The sequence below is a fragment of the Dendroctonus ponderosae genome, unplaced genomic scaffold, assembly GCF_020466585.1.
Source record: "Dendroctonus ponderosae isolate FM_Combo_2020 unplaced genomic scaffold, Dpon_F_20191213v2 Dpon_F_20191213_11, whole genome shotgun sequence".
Lineage (NCBI taxonomy): Eukaryota > Metazoa > Arthropoda > Insecta > Coleoptera > Curculionidae > Dendroctonus > Dendroctonus ponderosae.
Genome location: NW_026017213.1, coordinates 4,315,971 through 4,328,588, shown reverse-complemented (window position 1 = coordinate 4,328,588; position 12,618 = coordinate 4,315,971). Strand labels below are relative to the sequence as shown.

The 12,618-nt window shown below is 47.3% G+C and overlaps 4 protein-coding genes across 8 annotated transcripts in view; 3 read left to right on the top strand and 1 right to left on the bottom strand.

The window, feature by feature from the left end:
• Positions 1 to 989, top strand: part of LOC109534697 — an 11,413-nt gene extending 10,424 nt beyond the window's left edge. For 2 of the 3 annotated variants that reach the window (XM_048662714.1, XM_048662712.1), the window contains exons 10-13: positions 11 to 212; positions 268 to 430; positions 481 to 569; positions 624 to 989. In XM_048662714.1, coding sequence (XP_048518671.1) covers positions 11 to 212; positions 268 to 430; positions 481 to 569; positions 624 to 730 — 561 coding nt within the window. In that variant the 3' untranslated portion in view covers positions 731 to 989. Of the gene's footprint in view, positions 1 to 10; positions 213 to 256; positions 431 to 480; positions 570 to 623 lie in introns of those variants that run through there. The other variant, XM_048662715.1, reaches the window with a different exon arrangement.
• A 528-nt stretch (positions 990 to 1,517) lies between these two features.
• On the top strand, positions 1,518 to 2,108 carry LOC125502993 (mitotic spindle assembly checkpoint protein MAD2B-like). Its single transcript, XM_048662631.1, has 3 exons — positions 1,518 to 1,542; positions 1,592 to 1,880; positions 1,928 to 2,108. Exons 1-3 carry the CDS (start codon positions 1,518 to 1,520, stop codon positions 2,106 to 2,108), a joined length of 495 nt encoding a protein of 164 aa, XP_048518588.1.
• LOC109534740 (histone H4 transcription factor) lies at positions 2,005 to 4,406 on the top strand. The gene is made up of 9 exons (XM_048662718.1): positions 2,005 to 2,096; positions 2,154 to 2,437; positions 2,496 to 2,640; positions 2,690 to 3,022; positions 3,083 to 3,235; positions 3,289 to 3,487; positions 3,562 to 3,694; positions 3,754 to 3,872; positions 3,932 to 4,406. The coding sequence occupies exons 2-9, from the start codon at positions 2,273 to 2,275 to the stop codon at positions 4,338 to 4,340; spliced, it is 1,656 nt and encodes a 551-aa protein (XP_048518675.1). The 5' UTR covers positions 2,005 to 2,096; positions 2,154 to 2,272; the 3' UTR covers positions 4,341 to 4,406.
• A 978-nt stretch (positions 4,407 to 5,384) lies between these two features.
• LOC109534738 (chitin synthase chs-2) overlaps positions 5,385 to 12,618 on the bottom strand; it is an 18,532-nt gene continuing 11,298 nt past the window's right edge. Inside the window, exons 3-18 of one of the 3 annotated variants that reach the window (XM_019900508.2) lie at positions 12,204 to 12,448; positions 11,859 to 12,152; positions 11,405 to 11,805; positions 10,552 to 11,353; positions 10,322 to 10,492; positions 10,005 to 10,271; positions 9,757 to 9,955; positions 9,536 to 9,701; positions 9,214 to 9,480; positions 8,858 to 9,163; positions 8,563 to 8,807; positions 8,207 to 8,513; positions 7,639 to 7,815; positions 6,317 to 6,481; positions 6,016 to 6,262; positions 5,385 to 5,961 (exon numbers count right to left, since the gene is read on the bottom strand). In XM_019900508.2, coding sequence (XP_019756067.2) covers positions 5,624 to 5,961; positions 6,016 to 6,262; positions 6,317 to 6,481; positions 7,639 to 7,815; positions 8,207 to 8,513; positions 8,563 to 8,807; positions 8,858 to 9,163; positions 9,214 to 9,480; positions 9,536 to 9,701; positions 9,757 to 9,955; positions 10,005 to 10,271; positions 10,322 to 10,492; positions 10,552 to 11,353; positions 11,405 to 11,805; positions 11,859 to 12,152; positions 12,204 to 12,448 — 4,597 coding nt within the window. In that variant the 3' untranslated portion in view covers positions 5,385 to 5,623. Of the gene's footprint in view, positions 5,962 to 6,015; positions 6,482 to 7,638; positions 7,816 to 7,941; positions 8,119 to 8,206; positions 8,514 to 8,562; positions 8,808 to 8,857; positions 9,164 to 9,213; positions 9,481 to 9,535; positions 9,702 to 9,756; positions 9,956 to 10,004; positions 10,272 to 10,321; positions 10,493 to 10,551; positions 11,354 to 11,404; positions 11,806 to 11,858; positions 12,153 to 12,203; positions 12,449 to 12,618 lie in introns of all 3 variants that reach the window. The other 2 variants (XM_019900507.2, XM_019900506.2) reach the window with 2 other exon arrangements.

The following is a 12,618-nucleotide window of genomic DNA, read 5'->3' as shown; positions in this document are numbered from 1 at the left end:
ATTTTTCCAGAGAAAATGCAAATTTACCGGCGAAGATCAAACAGCATTCGGAGCGTACACAATGAGCAATTGCTTGGTGCAATGTCGCTTGCAATGTATCGTCAGTCTTTGCCATTGTATCCCAGTGATGCTACCCGTTTCAGCTCAGTCGTATAAGAACGGGGTCACATTCTGCAACCTCAAAAACCTCGCCTGCTTGAGTCAATTTAGCAGTGAGATTTGAGTTGGAGCCCTCAAATTGATCACCCTCAATAAGGAATGTTGCAGGCAAATGGCTCAGGTACTACCCTCTGGACGACCCGCGTGCTGTCGAGTTGAGTTTCGAGTTTGAGGACTCGCTTTTGTGCGAAAACTGTCTACCTAACTGTGCCGACACCCTCTATGATACGAGCACGAGTTACTTGGAGTTCCATAGTGGCTCGGATTATCTGTATGTTTGCCAAATTTATATGAACTTGCGGTTATTGGGGGCTTTTCCAGGAACAGTTCCAGAGTGCACGTTTTTTCTGGAAATGGACAAGCAAAGTACTACAAGAAAAGGGTTGCAACCATGTGGTTTGAGTCGCTAAGTGAGACCAAGAAGGGTTTAGTCACTTGCTTAAATGTTTAAGATCCTTTTTTAGGTACAGTGGGCGGGATTCTTTCCTTTATAATGGGAATCAGCATCATTAACTTGGTCGAACTTGCTGTGGTTTGCGCCAAGCTGGTAGCAGCGTTCTTGTGGAAATAGTTAAAAATCACTAGTTTAATTAGCTTAGGTATTATTAAGTTTAAACAATTTTATGCAGGGCGATAACTCAAAGAAGTTTTTGCGGGCTGGTGTTTCAGGAACTTTTTGCATATTAAAGCACATTAAACTTTGTGCTCTACACCCTTAACACACGCCTGGCAGTCGCGCATTTGCGCAAAGCGGCAGCTAAAAATGCAAATTTGTTTTAAACGAACGAGAAAATATCATAGTCCGAATAATTTCAGACCCACATTTTCTACACCGGCTTTTATTAAACATCCTGTTTTAAGTAGCTGCAAACTCAAGACAGTTTTCCTTGACCAAGTTCCTCAAGATTTTTCTTCCTGACGTTTTGCTGGCAAGAGTGGCTCGCATCTTCAGAGAGAACGTCAAACAATTGATTGTTGCAAAATTGCAGAAATCCAAATGAAGGGCGGAATAGCTGATTGGCGACGGTTAGCAGGCTGGTCATTGGGTCGCGTTGTGCTCAGCTGATCCGCCTGCTTCCCCGCCCTTTGTTCTGATTGGTGCAAAGTGTGCGCCTGCAAATTTTTTCACTTCTGGGGGAAACTCATAAGGTTTTCCGTTACTGGTTCGGCAAAATGAAGACGCCATGCTTTTAACGTACGGCCACTTTAGGCCATCAGGCCGACGTTGTCAAATTCGCCGTTCTCGTGTATTAGTTAGGTTAATTTTGGAAGTTTTGTGCGGTTGTGTACAGACTTTGACAACTTTTCAAGTTTCTACCCAAACAAGCCCTGTTTAAAGCGCGATAAGTTCGTTTTTAATGAATTCTGGGCATTTAAAGTGGGGTAAGTGACTCTAAAGTGGACTAGCACAATTTGCAGTGGTTAGTTTCAGGGTCTGTGGATGTTTTGCTGGAGTTTCTAGAAGTGGCCATTCACACTGCGGTTTATTTGAGGCAACTCTATCCAGAGTCGATTTTCGTCGCCAGAAAGAAGTACGGAGTGGCCGTATTCCAGGCTGTTCATCCAGAAGTCGCCAAGTACATCCAGGAGTGTTTGAAAGCGGCAGGTTTTCATGCCAGCAAAAAGCAGCTTAAACGGCTGTTGGTCTGCTTTGAGGCTGATGATATTGTGGCCGATCGGTTTGTGGTTGATGTGCTTGCGATTGCTGAATCTTGCCACAGGTACAGCGTTTCCAAACTGCTGTAATCTCAACTAAAATCGGGTTTAGTGATGTTTTTCTAGTGGAGCTAGAAAGTTGCTTCCGCACTTTCCTGCTCAAACTCCACTCGGCGCAGCTTTACTTGGAGAAAATCGCGTCCCCGAATGCCACTTTCAGCATTCGGTTGGAAACCGGCAACCTTTCCAGCCTGGAGTTTAACGCCAGCCCATCTTTTGAGGTGTCTATTTAAAACAGCCCATCTGGCTGGTATTAGCAGGGTGTTTTTCTTTCGCAGCACTTTCCCTGGATTCCCCAAAGCCCCAGCCAAGGCCTGCGGGAAGACGCCGCCTCAATCGTCCCCATCCATTCCCTAACAACTGACTGCTTGAAGTTGCAAATGTACATAGAGAAATAATGGAGGAAACAGGAGAGACAGCCAAAGCTAAAACTCTCGCGGTTTTTGAGAATGTGGTGACAAAGGAGCGGAAGAAGCGCAAGTTTAAAACCCACCGCTTTTCCGACGACGATTCCTCGCCTTCTGAGTCCGAGCTGGTGATTGACGACGGCCGCAGAGGGGAAGTAAGTGATTATTCTGCTGCGACAACTTGCAGCTGATGAAGTGTTTTTGGCTGAGCAGGCCAAAAGACGATGCTCCACATTTCGGATCCGGCTGAAGCAGGAGACGCTCCACCTGAGGTGCTGCTGGGGGGATTGCACGGACGGATTTGAGAGCTTAATGGACCTAACGAAGCACTTTGAGATCCACACCAATTCTTCAGCAGGTAGGCAGAGGTTTTTTTGATGCAAAAAATTCTCACTGGCTAGAAGTAGATTTGCGCTGTAAATGGACGGACTGTCCCAACCCCGACAACATTCCATCGCGCGAGTTCCTGCTGCGTCACTTGTCCGTCCACGGCTACTTGGGAAAGCTGGTGAATGTCGGGGAAAATGTGCTCCGAAGAAACAACTTCCCGGAATGTTCCTTGAAACGCAGCTACACTATCGAGATGCCTCTGGCCGGGTATGAGTGCGAATGGGAGGGCTGCAGCGGGATCATCTACAACACAGTCTGCGATTTTCTCAGCCATGTTGAGTGTCACGTGAATGGGGCGCCGTCTGGCAAAGTCAAAGGCAAGCCAGAAAACATCCCTTGCGAATGGAACGGTAAAACTAGCTGATAAAGGCAAGCTTCAGCCACATTTAAATAATCTCCGGAAATTTCAGTGTGCAACGGCAGTTTTTCCACCCGGTACAAGCTGGGGGAGCATCTACGAACGCACACGAAAGAGCGAATGCTCGCCTGTCCCACCTGCATGGCGCAGTTCTCCAGCAAAACAACCTTTTCCGACCACAGAAAACGTCAGCTGAAGACACACAGTAAGCAAAATGGAAGTTCTGGGCATAGCTTGAACTGACGGATTTTTTTTCAGTGCGAAGCTACCAGTGTTCGCAATGCTTGAAGCTGTTTTCCATTGAGCGGCTACTGAGCGATCACATGCGGTCGCACATCAACCAGTACAAGTGCGCGCTATGCGACATGACCAGCCCAAACCCTTCGACTTTATCCAAACATTACCGATACAGGCACATGAATATTCGGCCGTTTACCTGCGGCGTTTGCTCCAAAACGTAAGTTGCAATATACAAATTTTGGAACTATGCTGCGTTTAATTGCCTAAATTGATTTAATGTAATTGTTGCAGGTTTGTGACCAAATGCAACCTGGACATTCACCTGCGGACCCACCAAGAAAAGGCGTTCCAGTGCGACCAGTGCGAGTTCGGTTGCAAGAGCAAAGTAGGACTGAAGAGCCACATGGTGAAAGTGCATGGTCTGGTGAGGAGTTTTTTTGAAGTTATTTAAGCTTGCCCTAACTCCCGTTGACTCTCGTGCAGGAATCCTTAGTGTACGAGTGCCAGCTGTGCAAGCGGCAGTTCAAGCGAGGCTCCTACTTAACCTGCCATCTAATCAACCTGCACGAGTTCCATTGGCCGTCGGGACACTGCCGATTCAGGTACTTGATTGGCTCAACCACTCCAAGTGTGCCGTTTGGTGAGTGTGCAGCTTTTCCAGGTACCGCAAGGACTCGGATGGCGTCCATCGGCTTCAAACCGTGCGCTATGAAAGCCTGGAAGTGACCGAACAGATGATCGAGAGCGAGTCCAGGCAGTCGAAGAAGAGCCGCAGCGCTGCCACCTACAACATTGTATACGACAACGATGCTCCGGGTGACCACAAGTTTATCGTTATGGAGGAGCATGGCGTTGAGCCGCGCTCGGCGCTGGTGAGCGACGAAGATGAACCGGCTTCAGAGCAAACCCGCTCCATAATAATCACCATTGAGGACGTGGATGAGAGCGGCAACGTGGTGCGATCTACGGAAGTGGATTCGGAAGAACTGTTTGTATCATTCCAAAATGAAGTTGCCGAAGCCATCAAGCCCATCGGCTGCAAGGACATGCCAGCGGTTGAGCTGAAGTGAAACGGATCATGCCAGCTTTTCCCTTGAATGCTCTGTGTTTTTTTTAATAAACTTTACTCCAACCCATTATGGTTCCCCTGCAAACCTGCAAGCCGTCCTTGGTTGTTGCGGAATGGTACAAGCCGCCCTCCAGAATTGACTTCTTAAGGTAGGTGAAAGATTAGCCACTAGGCCTGGGTAACACTGTGTTGAGTTGTTGCCGCTCTCTGAGTTAACGAGTTATAACTCCTCGGTTAATGAGTTATATGAATTATAACTTGTTGAAGCTTTACGAGGCCCGAGACGGGAATTTTCACATCTAAAAAATTAACAGTTTTACAACTATTTTTGCAAAGCGGTTAAGGAGGCGAGTGTTCCAATAAAATGTATCTTAACATTTTTCACAGAAAATAAAAGATTGCTAGGATTTTAAGTAAAACTAAAAAATAATGCGATTTTTGCGTAGAAACAATTGCTTAATAGAAACTTTGCTAACACTGGAATGACCTGAAAATTTTAGAAATCCTCGGAGCGATGAGGGCGGCGAATTTTTCCAATATTTTTTTGTAAATTTTCAAAATAGTCCATACTTTCGGTAAAAAAATTAGTAACATTATTTGGTTTTTGTGCCAAATTCGAAGCTGAAATGGTTTTTTTTTTAAGTTCTCTGGAACCCGATGAATGAGGTAAATTTTCTAGCACAATTTGGTCATTTTGGACTGAAAACACCCCAGTATGGTCAAAAAAGAAGAAAATCGTCAGAAACTAATGCTTTTTTGCGTTTTCGATTAAAAACTTTTAATTTTCCGATCGGTTTTGGTTTTGAAAATAATGTTAACGACAATAATATTTTGCATATGCGCAACCATCTCAACATAAAATAGACACCCACGTTTTGGTTGTTTACCATTTTGAAAGCCAAAAAGCCCTTTTGCTTCGACCTTTTGCTTAATCTTTGTGTCGTAAGCCGCTGGTAGTTTGAACCCGTATATGGCCTAGGCCACGCCCCACGCTCTTATTGGTGCAAGCACTCGCTAATAGGAGGCGCGAATAGATTTGCATCAATATTTTTTAAATCATTTACTTATCACAAATGCAAAAGTTAAAAATAATTTAAATATTACATTACCTAGAAGTAGTATTATAGTACACGCTTATACAAAACTTGAGCAGAACAATGTCGCGTTGAGTGTTGAAGAGTTGAACAAGTTTAGCCGAAGATCAGGAAAATGGCAGTTTGAGTGAAGAGAATGAGTATTGCTCGGCAGTGCTGAGTTGCTATCCTAAGTCTAATCTAGTGCTATTTATATCCGGCTGTTGCTGCCCTTCCATTGCATGTTATTGCGCGGTTGCATGGGCAACGAGTTTCTGCTGCCTCCGTACGTGCTCTCCTCTTCAAACGCCTTGTTCACGAGGCCATTTTCGAAGATTTCCTTCGCAGGAATGCTGCTGGCAACGCTGCTTCGATGGTTCCGGGTCAGATTGTTCACGTTGTTGTTTGTGGCGCTGTTAAAGTCGTTTTTAGCGCCCAGAGTTTGCATGTGCGACTTCCTCCGCTCCGCCATGACGGAGTTGACGCGCACCTCCAAAGCCTTCATGGTCTCTCGACGCATTGTCATTCTCCTGCTGAGCACTGGAGTGCCTGCGGGAATAACAAATAAGGAGTTGGGAAGACGATTGAACATCCGAAGTTTACCTCCATTCGGGTTGGCGTTGAGCTTAGCGAATCTCTTCTTGAAGGCCACATCCAGAGTGCCGATCTGGCGCTTCTTCTGCGCCGCCCTCTGGATGTTGTGGATGGTTTTCCGGCGCCCGATTCGGTCCGGGCCGGAGCCCGAGTCGTTGTCGTAGTCGCCATCGTCAATTCCCTGCAGTTTCTGCAGCTGTTTCACTATGGCTACCGCTTGCTTATCCAGGAGCGCGTTAGGAGACATTTCCTCTTTCTGTAATCCGAGCAAAAATGAGCAGCTGGAGGAGGTGAGAGGGAGGCTTGGTACCTTTTTGCTGAACAAGTTCAGCTCAGTGGAGGCGAGGATGTGCGCGATGGTGCCGAATCGATGGAACAACATCGCGACGAACTGGATCACCAAGATGAGGGCAAAGAAAAACACGAACACCAACCCGATGGGTTCGAGCTGCAGGTATTCCTTGCTGATGTGAACCTGCCAAATGTTACTCGAGTTATTTGCCAGTTTTTGCTGGGATCCAATGCTGTACAACATGCAGTAACGCGGCCACATGCTGGAGAAAAGTGCGAATGCTGTTGGAAATCGACCGATCGCAACAGCATTCCGGGAAAAGTGTTTCAAAGTCCACCAGTGTCTGGATGTGTTTCATCACTGCATATCATACACATTTTTATTTGGGAATCAACTAATGGAACGCTGCAGCTGGCTGATATTGAGGATCGCATTCAACGACAAAAGTGTGTTTGTGTATGAACATGATGAGTTTTCGGGAGTTTTTGAAGCGCCAGGATTTCAGTGATTAACTACGTTTGCAAGCAATTTTCGTTATAGTTTTTTTTAACAAAAAATGTGGAGTTGCAACTGCAGGATAGCAAAATTGGAGACACAATTTCATTAGGATCCGAGCTTTGAGCCACATGGTGAGCTCCCAGGCAATCCTAATTTTTCAGAAGCTTTTGAACGCGAGAGTGAAATTACAAGAACCGCCCAACTTTAGCTGCAGTTTTTAAGATTTGATGCAATTCTGGGGCTCACAGAAGGACTTATTGGAATCTAAACCCGAACAACTGCTTCCAAACGTAGCTATTGGCTGAGATCGAGAACACTAAGAAACAGCCGTTGACTTCTCTAGATGAAAAGTGCTTTTTATTATCAGAGACATTTGTGGGCGCCATGCAACACGTCTGGAACAATGTGGTTAATAACAGTTTTTAGGTATTAGTGAAGTGCAGGCCCTCAAAGTCCAATAATAAAAACACAGTGATGTTCTGGAGGCGTGTTAAAAGACTGGGTGTTTGGTAGTAACTGCTCATCCATTGTTAGAGCGAGTGACTGAGAATATTTATAGTGCAACTGGGATTAACAACAATCGGAAGTGTTAATTAACCCCCTAGTGGATTAATCACAACAAGAGCATTTAGATTGGGGGCAGCCGTGATGTTTGGGGAACAGTTCGAAAACCTGCTATTATTAAACGTGAGGAGTTGAAGAGGAGTGAAACAATCAGCTTAAATAATAGCAGCGACTGAAACTGTCCGAAAATTAAATCACAGCCAAGACCAGGAGACTTATTAGTAGTAAGTCCAAAATCCAGAGGGAAGACACAACGCATTCAGAAGGCCTTTAAATACCTCAGAGGTCTCCTCAATGTACGTAATATTAGTGCGTACTCCCAAAGGCCACTTTACGTGGATTTGGTCCTTGTTCAGTTGCAACAAGAACACGACTAACACAAACAGAGCATTGAACATGAAGAATGCGAATACCGATTTATTGCGAAGCTCAATTAGATCTTTCGCAATGCGATCCTGTAAAAGTAAAGACAAGCGTTAGGGTGGCTGATTGATGCGGGATCGATTTGGTACCTGGACGAATTCGCGGTATGCCCGGGCATAGATTCGTCAAAATCACCAAATCGGTCCCTCAGTAATTACCTCTTGTGAACTCTCGTCATACGTTATGTTCGTTTTCACACCGAACGGCCATTTAATGTGAAGATTGTCCTTTTTGAGGGTCAACAAGAACACGATTAGTACGAAAAGGGCGTTCAGCATAAAGAACGCGAACACTGATTGGTCTCGGAGCTCTTTTAAATCGGATGCGATACGTGCCTAAAAACAGTGGCAAACATCGGTTAAGGTTTGAACGAAAAAACTTGAACCTGAAGAAAAATCGCATTCGAAACCTTCAGTCTATTACCTTTTCCTCCTTGTTCTCGTCCAAGGGATAGAGATACTTGTCCAGCAAATCCTTCCAGAACTGCATCTCATTGCTGCTCAAATACTCCACTTCGCCTTTGCCAACATCAGGATCTTCGATCCAGTAGGGATTGACCAGGTCATCGCGCTTGTTCTGAGGCACTGTGGAGGTGCTTTCTGAGTCCGACTCCGAAGAGGCGTCCTCAGCAGGCTCCTCATTGACGGCGCTGAGGTGATGATGGTCGCCATGCCTGGAGGAGGCGGACATGCTTCGTTTCCTCGAGGCGTGGCCGCTTGGGTCGACGACTCTGAAAACGTCCATCAGTCTTGTGCCATTGAAATTTTCTGGGCGATTACTTTTCGATGTGATCCAGGCGCTTTTGGAGCTTGTCCAAGGACTCGCCGATGTGGATGAGTTGCGTCGTTTCATCTCCAGCCTTCTGATGAGTGCACAGCATGCACTTAAACAAGCCAGCCAGGGAGATTTCAATGCTGCCTTCGTCATCGTCGTTGGTGCCTCCGTTTTGCAGAAACCCAAGCAGCGACTTGTGCTTCGTCTGCTTCTTCGATTGCTCCGCCTGCTTCTTCTCTTCTTCCAGTTCCTGCATTGATTTGATTAGTTTTCTCGCGAGAGTTTCGTGTGCAACTGCACCTTTTTGGTCTTCTTCACCGCCACCTCCCGGGTCCCCCAGGAGACATTGTTCAGGTTGATGATGGAGTAGAGAATCAACAGCAAGTACATAGAGGGAATGGACAGGAGGTAAATCACTCCCGGCACGATGCACCAGAACTCCTGCGGATGAAGGCAGGCCGCTATGAAGAACGACCCGGTCATGGCAATGAGGAAAATCGCCGAAGGCGATCCGATGCCATCCTCCCTCAGCTGTAGCGCGGTCCCCACGATGACTGCCATCATAATCAGGGCATAGCCAGTGGAGAGGATCTGGGCAACGATCAGCTGCAAGCAACAGTAAAACAACGGAACTTTCCATGCCCCAGCAAGCTCACCTGTATGTTGGACTTGCAGGTGAAGCAAACGAGCATGAAGAACAGAATGGGGTAGAGGTTGTAGTAGAAGCTGGTCCAGTTGTCGATTTGGAAGGCCGCAACAAAGGCCCCGACCAACATGAGGAAGATGGTGCCAGGTCCCAAGATGGTGCCGCCCATCAGCAGGATCTGGTACCCAATGTAGGGCATGGAGATGTTGTCGTTCACGTCAATGGTCCTTTTGGAGTCCATCAGCAGATCCATGATGTTGGCGATGGTCGAAGGCACCTGCATTGAGGTGTTAGCAGCTGCAAATTGTTCGGGGGTGGAGTGGCGCACTCACCCATCGGCGCCGTTGATTGTAGAACTCGTTGAAGCCTTCAGGGGCGTGCGTGTAGGCGTCTGAGGCAGCCGAATACTCCACTCGATAGCCTCTTTGGAGGAGCAGAGTGCACAACCAACGGTCCTCTCCTTGATCGTACTGCACGTAATGTCGAGCCTCGGCAGAGCTGTGATAAACTCCCAAAATGTACTCCCGGAGGACATGAAGGAACCTCTCCTTACCATGTAGTGTACTTCTTCATAACATTGTCGTCCATCAGGGCTTTGCCTCGGAAGAGCGAGAAGCATCCAGGGCTGCAAAGCACGCAGCCAATCACGTGCTCGGTGGCCTTTTGCAGCCAATGGCCAATCGCGTACTCGAACAGTTGGTACCACACCATTGGCCCGGAGCCCACTGGATGGATACGTCCACAGGCCGCCCCTAAACGACAGTTTTCAACTAGCCCCCAACTTGCAACCTGGGAAATTACCTAGATTTTTGTTCTTCTTCATCAAATCGATCAACAGCAGAACAGCCGAGGGCTGGAAGTCGATGTCTCCGTCCAGGGTGAGCAGATAGGTGTTTTCCGCAATCGTTTCCTTCCGGTCTACGGATATGGGCAGTTCCATTAGCCGATGACCGAGCAGATAGTACATGTACATCACTTGCGACCAACGCTTTCGGTGTCTGATCTTCATCTTGTCCTTTAAGTGGGCGATCATCTTGGTTTTGCCAGGCAATTGCCAGATTAAACGGCCTAAAGGCAAATGTTTTTTAAAGCTTGAAGCTTGCAAGCATACAACTGACCTCCATAAGGTGTTGGAATTTTCTTGGGCGGCCTCACTCTGATATGCGTCTGATGCACGTCCGAAGCAGCTTCATCAATAGTGGCGATCAGCAATTTAACAAATCGATTCACTTGCGTATCGTCGTCGTTGTGATCAGCAATTTCGAAGGCGTCATCGAAGAAGATATGCGCTGATGGATATACCCCGTTGGTCAACAACACGCCACACCCTCTCTCCCAGTCTACTCACTTTCAAACTCGTAGTAGTCGGGATCGACCACTCGCAGGTACTTCTGAGCTACTCGCCGCGCCGATTGGTCCTCATCCAGCCGCAAAATGGACTTCAAGAACTCAATCATCTCCTCCTTGTTCTCGTGCCACATAGTCGCACAGGCGTAGATCCTGGTGATGTTGTCCGAGTTCTTAATAGTCTTCGGCGATGAGCCGTCGGTGTGATTGGAAATGGTCTCGTAGTACTCGTCGGCTTTCTCCTTCTGGATTTCGTCCAGATCTTCAGTCTTCACATCAGCTTCGTCGTCTCTTCTCCTGTTCATGCCCATGCTCTGATCAATGAGCAAACCTTCGTACATGGGGATGACGAAGAGTTTTTCCGTGCGGGCCAACCGTTCGCACTTGGGCGTCCAAATGTGAAGAGTCACCCACGTTTGGGATAGCAGCCACAGTAGCCATACCCAGGCGTGCTGATGCGAAATGAAGTCGTTGAGGAACTGAGCTGCCGGGATCTCATAGAAGAGATAATCTGGGAAAGTGTCGTGGAAGAAACAGGGATCGCCGTTCCTCAAGCCGCAGGCGGCTATGAGGAGGGAGACGCAGACGGGGATGGTTAGGTTGACCGGGAAGGCGTAGGAGAAGCCCTGGATCATGATCTTGCAGGCGAACTTGCCGAAAATGTACGCCAGATAAGAGGCGAGTGTGTTGATGAGTAGCACGTAAATGGCGCTCCAGTCGTTCGACTGGATGACTGTGTCATCCCCAGTGGGGATGATCTCTGAGATGTCTGGCAAAACCGTTCCTCCCAGCACCGGCTTTATCTAAATGATAATCCCATCATTAACGTGCCTGAAAAAAGCTGCAATACCCACCTCCAAGACTGTGATGGGATGCACGTTGAAGCTCTCGGAGAACTCGGTGAAGAAGAAGGCCACTTCTCCCTCGCGGATCAGCAGCACGAACAGGATGGTGAGAAAGAAGCAGAGGATCTTCCAGATGGAAATGAACATATAGTTGAAGTACCGGGTCTTGTCAAACGAATCCCTGATCTTGCCCAGCTTTTTGATGAAAGGCAGCGGGGAGTGTTTGGAGATGTAATTCTCCCACCATCCCAGGGAGATGAGGAAAATCGTCACTGGAATGATCCAGAGATCTGCGCGGTTTTCTATAATCGGCCAGACAATAAATCCAGTAGCTTGCGCTGAGATCGCCACCAGATCCATGATCACCTTAATAAACCTACTGGACTCTTTGTTGTTGCGAGACAGCAAACCTGCCAAACATGTTCAGTTGGTTGAAATCATTAGGGAGATTGGGAGGACTTACCCAAAACAGCTGGCATGAAGCACAGGCAATTGGTCAACATGGCGCCCTTCACCACATCGATATCCGGAAGAATGTAGAAGGCCAGAAGGGCCAAGCCGATTGTATGTGCAGTCTCCGGCAGGAATATGAGCAAAAAGTGACTAAAGGGCGGCCGCTTGGAGGACTTGAAGTAGCACATCCTGGTCGATCGGAACAGCGCTCCCAGCTGCGGCACGCAGAACGCAAAGAACAAACACCACATCCAGGCCACTCGTTCTTGCGTGGGCAATTTGACTATGAATTGCTTTTCCCTACCTGGAATGGGAGGCAGTGAGCCGCAGGCCTCGAACAGTGCCAGGAACTTACCTAAATCCTTATTGCAATAGTGGACTATTTTATCAGGCTTGAGTTGGGAGGTCATGAACAGTAGGGTGCCTTTGGAGATCACCCCCGATGCTAATACGATAACGAACGTGACTAAGTAGGCGAGGATTTTGAGGATTTTCACGGTGATTTCCAGGCATTTTTGATTCGCCATCGAACCGGACTCCTCCTTGATAGGAGGATCTCTGAAGACGTCCCATCCTTTGGTTTCTTGTACTGTGCGAACACTGCAAGGAAATGTTGAGGTTGAAGAATGTTCAAGGTAGGCCTGGGTAACACTGTGTTGAGTAGTGCTATTGAGTTGTTGCCGCCCGCTGAGTTGAAGAGTTATAACTCATCGGTTAAGGAGTTATAAGTCATTTATTAAAGCTTTACGAGACCCGATACTGGCATTTTC